This window comes from Thermobia domestica, chromosome 13, assembly GCF_964235325.1.
Source record: "Thermobia domestica chromosome 13, izTheDome1.hap1.1, whole genome shotgun sequence".
Classification (NCBI taxonomy): domain Eukaryota; kingdom Metazoa; phylum Arthropoda; class Insecta; order Zygentoma; family Lepismatidae; genus Thermobia; species Thermobia domestica.
In genome coordinates, this window is record NC_137466.1 from 181,074,870 (window position 1) to 181,088,473 (window position 13,604).

At 35.9% G+C, this 13,604-nt stretch overlaps 1 protein-coding gene across 6 annotated transcripts in view; it reads right to left on the reverse strand.

The window, feature by feature from the left end:
• LOC145668831 (uncharacterized) overlaps nucleotides 1–13,604 on the reverse strand; it is a 273,421-nt gene that overhangs the window by 35,087 nt on the left and 224,730 nt on the right. For 5 of the 6 annotated variants that reach the window (XM_081737011.1, XM_081737016.1, XM_081737012.1 and 2 more), the window contains 3 exons: nucleotides 8,242–12,588; nucleotides 6,966–7,084; nucleotides 3,957–3,983 (listed from right to left, as the gene is read on the reverse strand). In XM_081737011.1, the coding sequence (XP_081593137.1) occupies nucleotides 3,957–3,983; nucleotides 6,966–7,084; nucleotides 8,242–12,588 (4,493 nt within the window). The remainder of the gene's footprint in view (nucleotides 1–3,956; nucleotides 3,984–6,965; nucleotides 7,085–8,241; nucleotides 12,589–13,604) is intronic. The other variant, XM_081737015.1, reaches the window with a different exon arrangement.

Below are 13,604 nucleotides of genomic sequence, written 5' to 3' on the forward strand. Positions count from 1 at the left end.
CGAAAATCAAACATTGTCAAGTGGTGTAATCTCATTTTTTTAAAGATTGAATATTAGTTCTCCCCGTCAGTAAAATTAGATAATTTTTAGCTTCGATCTGCTTTTGTTCGTATGAAGCTAAAAGACAAAGGAATTTACGATATTACATTCGTCCACGTAATCACGTGATACAGAAATACGGAGAAGGCTTTACAACAACAAGGCAACAACATACACTCTATAGTCATGTTTAAAATATAATCAACATTCTTTCCGCAATTCTCTATACTTTTCACTGTATGCAAATACGACATGTGTTCTTCGTCCCTTTTGAAGTATCTCCCCTAAGCCTGTGTAACATATATTCTAAGAAGAGCACAGAGATAATGATCGCTTTTTCATGTAACTGTATATTCACTTTTTTAGAAACTTATAGTTTAAATAAAAATTGCTGGGGTTTGTTTTGGGATTTAGTTATTTATACGTCAAATTTACTGAAAAATAAAATTTTCTTACTTGTAACTTTTCTAACTTTGCTTTGAGTATTAACTAGCTTCGATTAGCCGCTTTGCTGAGTTGAAATAAAAACTTTAAATGCACACAGCATCGGAAGTGTAACTATTCATCTCAGCGACCCCAAAAACTATGGATTCGACATTAATATCGGTTATTTTCGATCGTTTTTAAATATCTCCCCCTCCACTACTCTGTACCGTCAAACTGAATTGATAAAAATCATCCTGGGCCCGAACTTCATCTATGCTGAAAATTTGATCGAGATCGGTCGGGTGGTTCAAAAGGTACGAAGTCACAAACATACTCACTTTCATCTTTATACACATAGGGATTTATATTTTTGGATCTTGCTCTGAAATAATATTCATTTCTAATACATGTACACACACATTGCAGAAATTTTTCGATAAAATCAAATTTTTACTTTCTATTCATCAAAATAATTACTTTTATTTTATGAAATATGAAAAATCACTGCTAAAAGCGAAATTTAAAACTTGGTTCCGATTCGTTAAACGGTGTGTTAGTTAGACTTCTACACATATCTGCAGGTATTCAACTGACAACTACCTTTTTTTGGTAGGAGGGGGTGTCCAAAATCATATGTATCCATTGAAATCTCCAAGTAGTTTTTGGTTCAGCCTACATAAAACTTACTAATCGTCCCGTAGGGGATAGGGACATTTTTCTCGTAATATTACCTGAATCATCACTATGAACAGAAGTTGTAAAATGTAGGGCCTTACTTCCTTCACACAGCCCTTGGACTACGTGTCCTATCTTGAAGAGGGTATTTTCTTAGAGAAAGTACTGAGATCTTACTCAGATGAATAATATGATACGTGTAAGTGTATAACCTCATGCGTCGTTCTTGAAAAAAAAAAACTAATTTCTTTGAAAAACCTAAAATGATGCTGTACGACAACCATCCTATTTACTGAAGTGAACTGATATTGAAATATATACGCTCATTATGCTCTTCAACAACACACAACGAACAAGACGACAATGCATGGCATGGTAAATGAGAGAGAACCTACAATTATCAATAATCTAAAATTTTAATTTCTGTTTAACTCAAATAATGTCCACAGATAAAACATACACAATCGATAGATCATACTAATCTGAACAAAATGGGATGCTTGAGGATAAATTCTTATGCGTAGCTTTTGAGAAAATCGCAAGAAATAAACCTTTGTCATGCTAAAACGTATTTATGTACACCCATGTCCAAAATGATTGTCGCAAATCTATAACTGTCTTCTTGTAAGAATATAATTTGATAATGATTTTGCAGGGTACTTTTAATACTGATACTGTGTGTATAATCGGGAAATGTATATTTGTGGTAAATATCACAGGAAAAGAATTATAAATACGAAAATTAGAATGAGTAAAACAGAATGCTCCTAACGGACAAGGAAGTTTTATTGTTCTTATTTACTGCTCTTTTGACATGAAATTTGCCACATACATGTCTTTGCCGATTATACACATACTATCATTATAAAAAATACCGGGCGAATTCGTTATCAAATTATATTCCTACAACAACATATTTATCGACATGCGACAATAATTTTGAACATGAGTGTACATGTAGCAACGTAGTGTACATGTGTACACTATTAACTAGCACATTATATTTGTTGTTATTTGTCCTCCCCTACAATGTTGCCATATCTGGTGCTGCTCCAAAAGTAGTGGATTTGTGTAGCCCAAATCTCAAAATGAATTATTTTCCAGCCTCACTTTTACGAATTGATAATATATTATATCCTTATTGACTGAATGGAAACATCTGGAGCTGGAAATACGTAACATGATGTCTGGGTTGGCAACAGTCAGGCGGCGACCGCAGTTTCGGACTGGGGGATGATGTGTTAGGACCAACTCCATACTTCCTCAAGAGCAGTAGAACTGTAGTGCACAATGAACTGGGTAGACGTTGACAGTGTAAAATGGGCGACCTTTTTGATTTCCTAGAGACATGTTTGCTTAAATCTGTTTGCGGGCTCTGAAATACACTTTATAAGCTTTATATTATGTTTCTTTCACTGTTATCCCTCACTTCTTTAATTCACTAAATTCTTTATCTGGGAGCCAGGAATTTTGAAAGTTTTTATTCTAACTTCACTTACTCATTATTTTAAAATGGATAAAATATTGGGTTGGCAACTAAGTTCCCGCCGTTTTTTAAATTCGGAATATCTGTATGACATTAAATACTTTTGGCACGAAGTTGTACATCATTCGAAAGAGAATATATTGTTCTACCTAAATATATGTTTCGTTGTTACTAAGATACATTTTCTTGTTACGTATAGATCATTAACATGGAATGCCAAGTTGAGAAGAATGAGCATTTTCGACACCTCCTTCTTTTTACCTTTAATCAAGGTTCTAAGGCCGCAGAAGATGCTCGAATTATTTGTGCTGTGTATGGAGTGGGTGCTATAGCTGAAAGAACCGCCCGTGATTGGTATGCAAAGCTCAAAGAAATTTTGACCTCAAAGACGCACCTCGTTCTGGCCGTCCAGCTGAGTTCGATGAAGAGCGATTGAACCACCTTTTGCATGAAAATCCGCGTCAAACAAACAGGGAACTGGCAGAGACAATGGATTGCTCCCACACTATTGTAGAGAAGCATCTTCACTCAATGGGCAGAGTTCAGAAGTGTGGAGCATGGGTGCCTCACACCAAAAACGGCGGGTACTTAGTTGCCAACCCAATAGTAAGACGATTAAATTTGCTATGTTCACGTTTACAAAGCTCCGTACAATTATAAGCCTAGGCATTAACTGAGACAGGAACAGTTAGTGATACTGTAACAGCCGAAAAACAAAAATATAGTGTCGTCAGATCTGAAGATTTATAAAGTACTAAAACAAGAACTGAATTAGTATCGAATATATCAGTTCTATAATAACTATTGTTCACTATGAATAAAATACTCCAGAAACAAGACTTTTATTGTATTATATAAAACTAATAATTCGTGATTTCATGTACGAAAATAAGAAAGCAGCACATTCTTAAAGAGTTATAGCTCGCAGATAATTAACAGTAGCCCAAAAAGTAGCGTATCGCCCAATTTGAAATTTTGGTAGCCAGAGTACTTTAAAAGTCGCCCAATTCGCTACTTGAAGCCCAATCTGGCAACACTGCTCCTAACACACTGCACAGACTCCTTTATACACATACTACTTGTAACAATTGCACTTTTCGGAATACACCATTTGACAATGTTTGATCGCATAAAAAAAGAACAAAAAATACATATACATATCCCATCACCTGCAACCCATTCTATGTCGTAAGTGCATTTACAATGCGAAAACTCGTGAAAGGAGCACCAAACTCAAATAAAATAACACCAATGTAAAAAGAAAGAAAAAAGCCGTTAACATGACAAAGGAAAGAATTGCCATATGATGAACAAAGAAATGGAATACTACCTTAAACCTTTTCCTTAAGAGGTGATTCTGCGAAAGAAAAACATCAATAAGGATACGTAATTTGATTACAACGAAAGTATTTGATTAAAAATAATGTTAAGAAAAAAATATGAGAAAAACACACAACCTTGCTCATAGTCTATAAATAAAAGACAATAAAAGTTTGACAAAATACATTACTCAAATGTTACTTTCAACAAGAAGCTAGTTGATTAAAATAAGCTTACATTTCAAAATCAGAGCACCATCAACTTAGTAAGTAATATTTTATTCAGCTAACTACGTCAATAAGTACTCTTAGTTTCACTACATTTTTCAAAGCCAACAAAATCAAACGATTGAATGGGTTTATTATATATATATGTAAAGCAAAAAGAGTAGTTATTACGAATGTGTCGTAAGGCCCGGAAATTTGTGAAAAGTAAACCTTCTTTAACAATTTCAAATACATGGAAATCATAAATTTCAGTTTAACAGCGAAACTTTTGACAATTTGATGCTATTAGACTTTTTTTTTTTTTTTTTTTAAGTTTAGTTTAACGATTCACGAGTATGTCATTTAAGCTAAAGGGACGGATGATTAATGAAAGTAAACAACTGTAAAATTAATTTTTTATGCTCTCCCATCGGGAATCGAACCTGGGACCATCAAAGACACACGCGATAGCTGCTAGACCAGCAGGGGTTACTGTCATTACCGACACGAACAGATATTAACCAAATCTGAAGTGAATGTTATATTATTAGTTACATTTCAGCTAAATATTTAAAATTTTCGGCTGGGTACCATCATTATAGACATACATGAATCTTAAAAGTATTAGCCTCTAGGTACCTTTGTTGTGTTAAATATTAAGTACATAAACTATATTTCCGAGTTGAGGGCACGGTGGCTCAGCGGTAGAGTGCTTACCTGTGGTGCGTGGGGCCCTGGTTCAATCCCGGTCAAGTAAGTTTATGGTGGACATCATATCCATGCGTTATCTCAAAGTACTCCCGTTTCCTCCCACATTTTGATTCCACCAATTCTTTCATCATCATTCACTTATCATAATGATCCATCTCCTTATGGACATTAAACTGAAAAATGTCATTTTATTTCATTTTTACATTTCCGAGTAAAACATAGCTAGCAGCTAGGAAGAATGCAGTCTTATGCTATGTGAATTCCATTTGTCTACATATTTCTCGATGCTAAAAGCATTATCCTAATTGCAGGCTCGTATGCAGTTATTATTTTGGGCAATAAACAGTCAAACCTTGATAAGTCGATAGTCAAGACTTCTAGTTTATCTTTTCCGACCCAATATACATTTTTCTTAGCTCTTAATAATACTATACCAAATACTTTTGACAATACGTAATGAAACTTTAAGACTAGTTTGAAAGGTGGTGAGATAAAACTACACGGTCTAGATCTGACTAGCTTGAAAGCTTCTGCAAATCTTCCAGAAAAGGAAAATATTCAGCCTATATTCTAGGTAAAGCCTCATATGATGTGTCCGTAACTGAAGAAACTGAAGTGGTGGCAGAAGTCAAGCTAAGAATGACTTGATCTCAAAAATATATAAAACCAGTTACTGTAACACTGGTTTCCTTTTGTCTCCAAATTTTGACAAGATTTTCAAAGCGGTCTTCTTCATACATAAACGCTCTATGCTTTTACTACCAAAGCAGATTTTCACCAACTTTAATATTACTGAATCGACTGGAATACCGTATATGACAGTAATTGGTAAATTCGTTAAGAATGCATAGAAAAAGACAATCAGTCATTGGAAATGCAATCTGACTATGACATTTCTTGCCTTAGGGAAATTCAAGAAAATAAGAAATACGTCAGCAACCGTTAATAAGTTACTTGTATTCCATTCCAGTCCGTCAGTACAATGGTCTAAGTTAAAATTAGTTATTCATAGCATACTTTACCCTTCTCTGCAGCGAAACTTCCGGGCCTTATGAATAATTATATAGTTGAAGTGATATTATAAGCTTGGAGACAAATTTGACTACATTATGCACAAAGACAGAAAAGCATTACTCTAAGTACTACATGATAGTGTTCACGCATTACTTATCTATTAGAAAATTAATGTGATAAGTTTGGTTAATGTAAAATACATGCTGGTGCTCAGGCGAATGACATATTCAATCACAGGCAAAAACATTACAGGTTACTAACTAGTAAGTTTAGGTGATAAATGAGAGAGTAATTGATATAATTTCCTTACAAACGCGAAACGCATAGTATTGACGAAGTTCTTTCTCGCATCATTATGCCTAGTTGATAATTAAAATAATAAATACTAGTATAACAATATTCACATATTCAACAGATTAAAAAAAAAAAAAAAAAATGTAAAATGGACATTCTTGGTTATTTACGTTAACCATTCACAAAATAACCACTAGAAACGAACACACGTTAAATGTAATTACCACGAGAAATCCTTCTACCATTGATATCTTGGCATTATTTAGACGTTCAACATATCAAAGATTAGATTTGATTCTCAGCGTCGTCCAACCTGTCATGATTTAAATTACAAACCAACTGAAGAAAAGCATTTTTTTTTATTTTATTTATTTTATTTTTTTTTTTTTAATACAAAGTATGATAGGAACAAACTTGAGCTAACTTGTTCATAGACAACGTTTGGGAAGAGAAAAAAAAGGGCTTCACGTCGTTTACACACTAACTAAAGAAAGTTAAATTTTTAATATTTGATCGACGAAATCCTTTGGTTAAGGAAACAAGGAAAAATAATTTCATTTTCCGTACTTTTTCTAGAAATGTTTGAACGAAAATCTAAATCATGCGTACTTTCTGTGTACGTGGCTCGGTTTAGTTTTCCAGTTGAAGCAAATACTACGTTAAATTAAATGTTCAGTGTCTAAAGCCTCAGTGCTAAACCAAATAATGGGAACAAATTCAATATATATTATAATTATACTATATAGATATGCTATGTTACCAAAGACACCTTATACTAAAAAACAAATGCTTACATTATGAATTGTTGCTTGGCTCCTAGTCTTTATGTCATCTTCACTAAACTGAATCACTCTGCGTGTGGCTCTCTTTGGAGGCAAATTGGCAATCATTCGTTGAATAGTGTCATTAGTGCCTTAAAAAAAGAAAGAAAAACTAATGTTTTATGAACAGTATATTACACTATGTCACAAAATTAGACAAAAACATTTACAAATAAGTTTTCCGGTTTTATTATTATTAATTACAGGAGCTCCTGTGTGACACAAGGATACCACAGTCACTCTCGGTGCAAGCGGTCCCGGATTGAATTCCCGATGGGAATTCATAGCTTCTACATTGAAAGAAATGTGCTAACGCATCATCCAAGTACCCATTCGCCATCTGGCTGGTAACAGTCTAGAGCTGCAGCACCACAGTTAATTATTACACAATTTAAAGTTCTATAGTTATTAGTAGGGTGGAAAAAATTAGTATAATAAATGGATTTTTTTTTTCTTGTTTCCGCTTTAGAAAAACTAAAAGCATTAATTGCAGCTGATTACTTTTCTCCCGTTTTCAACAGACTCTCGTTCGGATAGTACGCTATTTACATTATTATTATTATTATTATTATTATTATTATTATTATTATTATTATTATTATTATTATTATTATTATTATTATTATTATCGTAATTTAGTGTTCACCTAACATCCAAAATTTATGATAGTATTCATTGACACATCTCTATTAGGATTACCATAAACCAGCATTTACGCGGACATGTCTGCATTTTGAGAGTAAAGTTTCCATCTACATACATTTTCCGGAATTCCTTGATTTGTCCGCATTTTTCTCAATTCAATTTCAGATATTTCACATGTAAAGATATGTTTGGCTATTTGTATTCTAAGACGGAATTGTCAAAGAAAGACCAGATAACTAAAAGATATGAATAGACAAGGATGATGCTGTGCAAGCACTTTTATTTAATTATTTTCATATATTTCAATTCATTTTTCATCATGTTTTAAAAACTAACTATAAAGTAAAAGATCAAATTTATTATTCTTGTGTCGAAGAGTTAATGTTTACATAACGAGTTAGCCAGATGGAAGTGTGTCCGCAGTTTGATATTTCAGAATATGGTAACCCTATCTTTATATTCCGTTGTCCAGTTGATCAAGACTTGAAAGCTATCTTTACCGTATTTAGTGTCTTCAGTAAAATAATTATAAAAGACCAATTGTTTATCAAATTACTTACATATTTTAATTATAATAGTTCGATAGTTAATCTATAATACTTACTATCATTATATCGATGTCGTGGTCTATGCAACTTGACTGGCGTGTTGGGAATATTTCGCTTCATGCCTCTTCTCCCTTGTTGGCGTCGTCTTCTACTTCCAAACGGTCGCCACTTTTTCTTCTTCGTAGGGCTCATCATCCATGTATAATCTCCTCCACATTCCAGCATATGACGATGTAGCTCCGACAGAGAAGTGCACACTCTACTACACTTGGTACATTTTGATTCTAAAGCTGGTGTAGGGGGCACAATGGCGGCTGTGTGGAGAGTACCAACGGGTTTAATAAAGCACTGATACAAATCAGAAGGGACATTTGTGGATTCGTCTATTTCAAAGTGTGTACACCAAACATTCGGATGAGCTAAGAACTTATGATCCTCAAGCTCATAAAGATCTACGAATTTAGCAGCGCATGCGCAACAGATATAGCTACGAGGACGGATCCATTCACCACTCAATTCAACAGTATTTTCCTCATTACCAGGATCAGTCTCTTGGTTGTCTTGGTTAGTTTCCTCTGATTTGATTTCCTGAGTATTTGGATCACTAGCTTCAGTCTCGGACTCTGCACAAGGCACTACGGAAGATGAATCTTTGCTGGGTGAGGTTTGCGATTTACTATTTTCCACTAAATAAAGGCCCTGCGGAAATGTTGCTTCAGAGCTCTCCATTTCCTCGACCTTCACTACACTATCTGCTTCTTTGTTGTCAGCATTCTCAGAGTTGACTCTTTCAAGATTTTGCTGCATCGCCAACTGAGTTGAAATGTCTAACTGAGAGAGTTCTTCAATTGTACTCCCACGACCATTAAAGTCTTTTGGAAAATTATACTTCTCCCATGACAATTTTGTAGCCGTTGTGTCCATTGGTTCGTTCGTGGCTTCTTTACATTTAGTTTCCGAGCCCTCTTGTGCTTGTATCTTTCCGTCCAGATAGTTCATCAAATTCTCTCGAATATTTTCCGCAATCTGAGCGTAAAACCGTGTTTCTGGATCCATTGGGATTTCAATCTCTTCTTCTTCCTCTTCTTCCTCCTCCTCTTCCTCTTCCTCCTCTTGTTCTTCCTCGTCCTCTGGTTGTTCCGTTTTCACCGATACTGGTGCCGATGGTGGTGGTGGCGGAGGAGTCGTCTCAGATTTAATACTAACATCCATGGAAGGGCTCTGACTTCGACTGCTGCTTTGGCTACTGGCAATGGACTCTGAAGTTCTCGATCTTCCATGCTTACCAACAGTTCCATGAGCTACTCTTCTGTGTTTACACATGTTTACGTAATTAGTAAAATTCTTTTGACATAACGAACACGTATAACGAAATTCCGAAGCGGGGGAATTCGTGTCGCTTTCTTCGTTTTGACTTCCTGTTTCTTCATTCTGAGCTGGTTGTGGATCGGGTTTTTGTTCAGTATTTTCAAGAGCATTACAGATCTCTGCGGCTGGTGGCGGCGGCTCCGATAATGGCTGTTTATGTTCCTCTTCATGTGCTTCTAAAGCTGCTCTGCTTTCAAAACGTTCATCACACATAATACAACAGTGATAATGCTCCTCGTGTTGTGTACATAAATGCTTCTTGAGATCAACTAACTTTTTGAAATCTTTCTTGCAAAGAAAACAATAATGAACTTGAGCGGCTTCGTGGAGTTTGTTGTGTCTTTTACGCAACGCCACAGCATTAAAATTTTTATCACAAAATAAGCATAAGTACAGTCGAGTAGCGTGTCCTATCTGATGGCGCAACAGATTGTGCTTATCTGGGAAGCTGGCAGGACACTGATCACAAACGTATGGCTTCGATATATTATCTTTGGGATGATTTTCCAGATGAAATTTTAGGGCTTGCTTCTCAGCAAAACAAACACTGCAACTATGACACTGATACAAATCCGGAAATGTGACAGAAGTGTCATCTTCGTTAGAGTTTAAACTTTGTCTCCTTTCCTCTGAACTCTTCGTTTCTTCATCTGATTTTTTATCGACTGGTATTTTTACATTAGAAGAGAGCACTTTCCTTGCATGACCTACATGCATAGCTGCCTTATCGCTAATAATTATCCCGCAATTTGAGATATCTCTTTCCGTAAGATACTTATAGTTAATATGGGCTCTTAGGTAATGTCTTTTCAGGCTAAACGCTCTTTGATATACACCAGCACAAATGTCACATGCAAAATACCTCTGACCTTTGGCTAATTTAACCACATGAAGTTCATCAACTGGATGGAACGTGTATTTGTCTCCAATTATTGCCGGCTTTTTCTTTGGTGTCACTCTAGTGGTGGTAGTAGGATTAACAATACCAGTGTTTTTGCTTACAAGCAACGGTTTGTTCTCATCAGCAGCATTATCAGGCAAAGAAAGTACTGGTGATGAAGCTCCCTTCTCCGCATTTAAATCAGTTGGTTTTCCAGCTACAGCTGACTCCACGATACTTAAATTTTCAGTCTGACAGATCGTGTTACAAGAAGAGTTATTACCAGTGTTTTCTTCCATAGAACGACTAGCAGAAACAATATCACATGAATTATCCTCTGTGATTTGAGTACTGACACTTTTCTTCCTCTTCTGGACACAACTGTCACTCAATGTTTGTTGCTCATGAGCATTTACCGATGTGTTTACGACAGAAATAGGTGCTTCTTTCCCAGTCCTGTTCATTTGTTCACTTTGTCCACTTCCAGAAGAATTTCTAAAATTCTGACAACTGAATATTGCTGGATTAAAAAATCCTCCTGCGAAACCTAACTTGACACACTGAATGGCTGCCAAATAGGAAAGTCGAGGGAATGTTCTCCACTGCTGATTATACTGTGCGACCATTCTGTCAAAAAGCCTGTACGGCTCTATGCATTCTGCTCTAGAAAATTCATTGCCAGATACAGCTCTTGAACTGGAACTCTGAACGGTTCCACTGGACTCGCAACTTTCTGGACAAGTCACACAGCTTTTATCACTCTGCACCTTAGAAGCGTTTGAAAAACCTGAATCCTCACTACAATGACCTGAAGGATTCCCGGATACATCCATTCTATCACAAGATCTTCTGGGTGTATAATTTGGAATTCTAATTGGCAATTCCTGATATTTCTCGAATGATTTATTCTCATTAATACAACCAACTCTTTCTCCTGTAGTGAGTGCGCTGAATCTGGCTCCAGTAAAATTATACGAATTTCTTCGATTCTGGCCCCTCTTTCGTTTGGAATTGGGAGGTCTACCACGATGAGGTGCGTGCTCTTTTCTGTATTTTGTCACTTGATATTTTGAATTTGAAAACGCCGCAAATTCATGAGTTTCACGAGATGCATGGCTTTGGTTCCGAAGAGTCCTACCTTCTATTGTGTTGTTCTGTTCCGCATCTTTTGTTTCTATGTTACCACATACACTGGTATTTTGCTGAGATGTCGAGCTGTCTTCAGCTTTCTTTCTCACACTGCTTTCAGCACACTTTCCTCTGAGTTCACTTTGAATCTCGGAATGTTTCTTCTTAGCAGCAGTTCTCTTATGTGCTAATTCTCTTCTTTTTATCAAGGGTACATCATCATCAGAATCTTCAATATCTGCTTCGATAGACTGATCTTCTGAGCTCTTTACTAGTTGCAATGAGTAATCTTCTCGGTCGGAACCACTAATATCATGTTTATTCAAGGGGTATATGTCCTTGTTTTCACTACCTGTATTGTTAGAACGATTCTCTATTCGATCATTAGCTATTTGTTCGGTGATATTCACTACTTTCTCTACTCCATTCTCATTTGGCAAAGCGGCTAATCTAGTTTCCGTCATTACTTCTTTCTGGTTAGAAAGTTTTTCATCAAAACCCGATTGTTCATTTACACTCTGACACGTTTCTTTGTACACAGTCCTACTTCTTTCACAATCTTTCCTTTTCACTATATTAGCATCACGAACACAGCAATCTGAATTGTCTTGTTCGGAAGATGGTGGTTTGTGCTGATCCGAACTTCCATTTTCACATTTCATGTCTTCTGCGATTTTATTCTCATTTGCACACTTAGCGTCTTCAGCAGTTTTACTCACAACAGTGCTACAAATATCACTTAAACACTTTTTAATGGCAGACACCAAACATTCAGTTTCACTCTCCGGTTTTATGTTCTCACTAATCACAGTTTCAGATTCACTTTGTAAAGAAAGGCCCTCATCTCTTTGGCAGTGAACAGCAATTTTCACATCCGCACAACTCTGATCCGACGGCACTGGCATTGCTATTTTCACACTGTCTTCGCCACACTCCAACTTCGACTCAACAGTTGAGCCACGCTGCGCAGAACTGCAAGTCGAGTCAGTCATCTCATTATAGCAACTGCCGCCGGTCATGTTCTCATCTATAATTACATAAGAAAAAATATATATTAGTGCTTCATACTGACAAGACGTAAGTTACATTTTATATCATACTTCGTTAATTATTAATTACAATGAAAATTATTTTTAAGTTTCAAATAACATTTACTTGGGTTCTATTGCACTCATTTTCGATAAGTATGTTCAAACTCTGCTGGAAGTACGTCGTCTCAGATTAAAAGCAAGAAGAGAAAAGCGTGAGGAAAACTTCAGAACTCACTTTATATCCCGTCCTTTCTAACGTCGTATTGCACAAGGATATAAAGCAAGAATACACATAAAAGAACTTTTGTATCCTATAGTTCAATAGTCTCATCACAGTCTGGCACACGAGAAATACATTACTGAAATATATATATATAAATAAATAAAAAAACAGCTATGTAGACCTATAATATAGTACTCGCGCCGAGTCGTGAAGCTTGACCTAGACCTACCGATTTCACCACCCAATAGAACGCGAGGGTGTGTTCCGGCCGTCAACCCCCACCCATCAAATTTTGCCACTGTCTTCTCTCGCGCTACGCGGAAAACATCTCCCGAGAGCACAGTGTTGTCGGATTGGCGTCAAATTCCGTTTTGCTAATTATTTTTTGTTGAGTTATATTTTCGTTGTTACTATTTGTGCTATTGTTACCATTTTAGACTAGTTGTTACAGTAGTTATTGTTGTGCAGTGTTATTATTGGCAATTTTTTTTTTTTTTTTTTTTCATACTTGTTTACTATGTCTTCAAAGTTTGGCAACATAGTTAGTGGATTTCAGCTGTTTGACGTTTTCCCAAGTGTACGCTTGGGAAGAGGCTCCCCGAATTGTACCGAAGTTTTCCGCTGTGTTGGAGCTCAAGCAAAATATTTCTATGATTGGTTTAGAGCCCAAGGTTCACGACTCGGCGCGAGTACTATAGTAAATATGTATAATATAGGTATGTAATATTTAATTAAACAGGAATAATTCTCGTTTTCGAATGTTTTAGAACAATGAAAGTCAATTCCTAA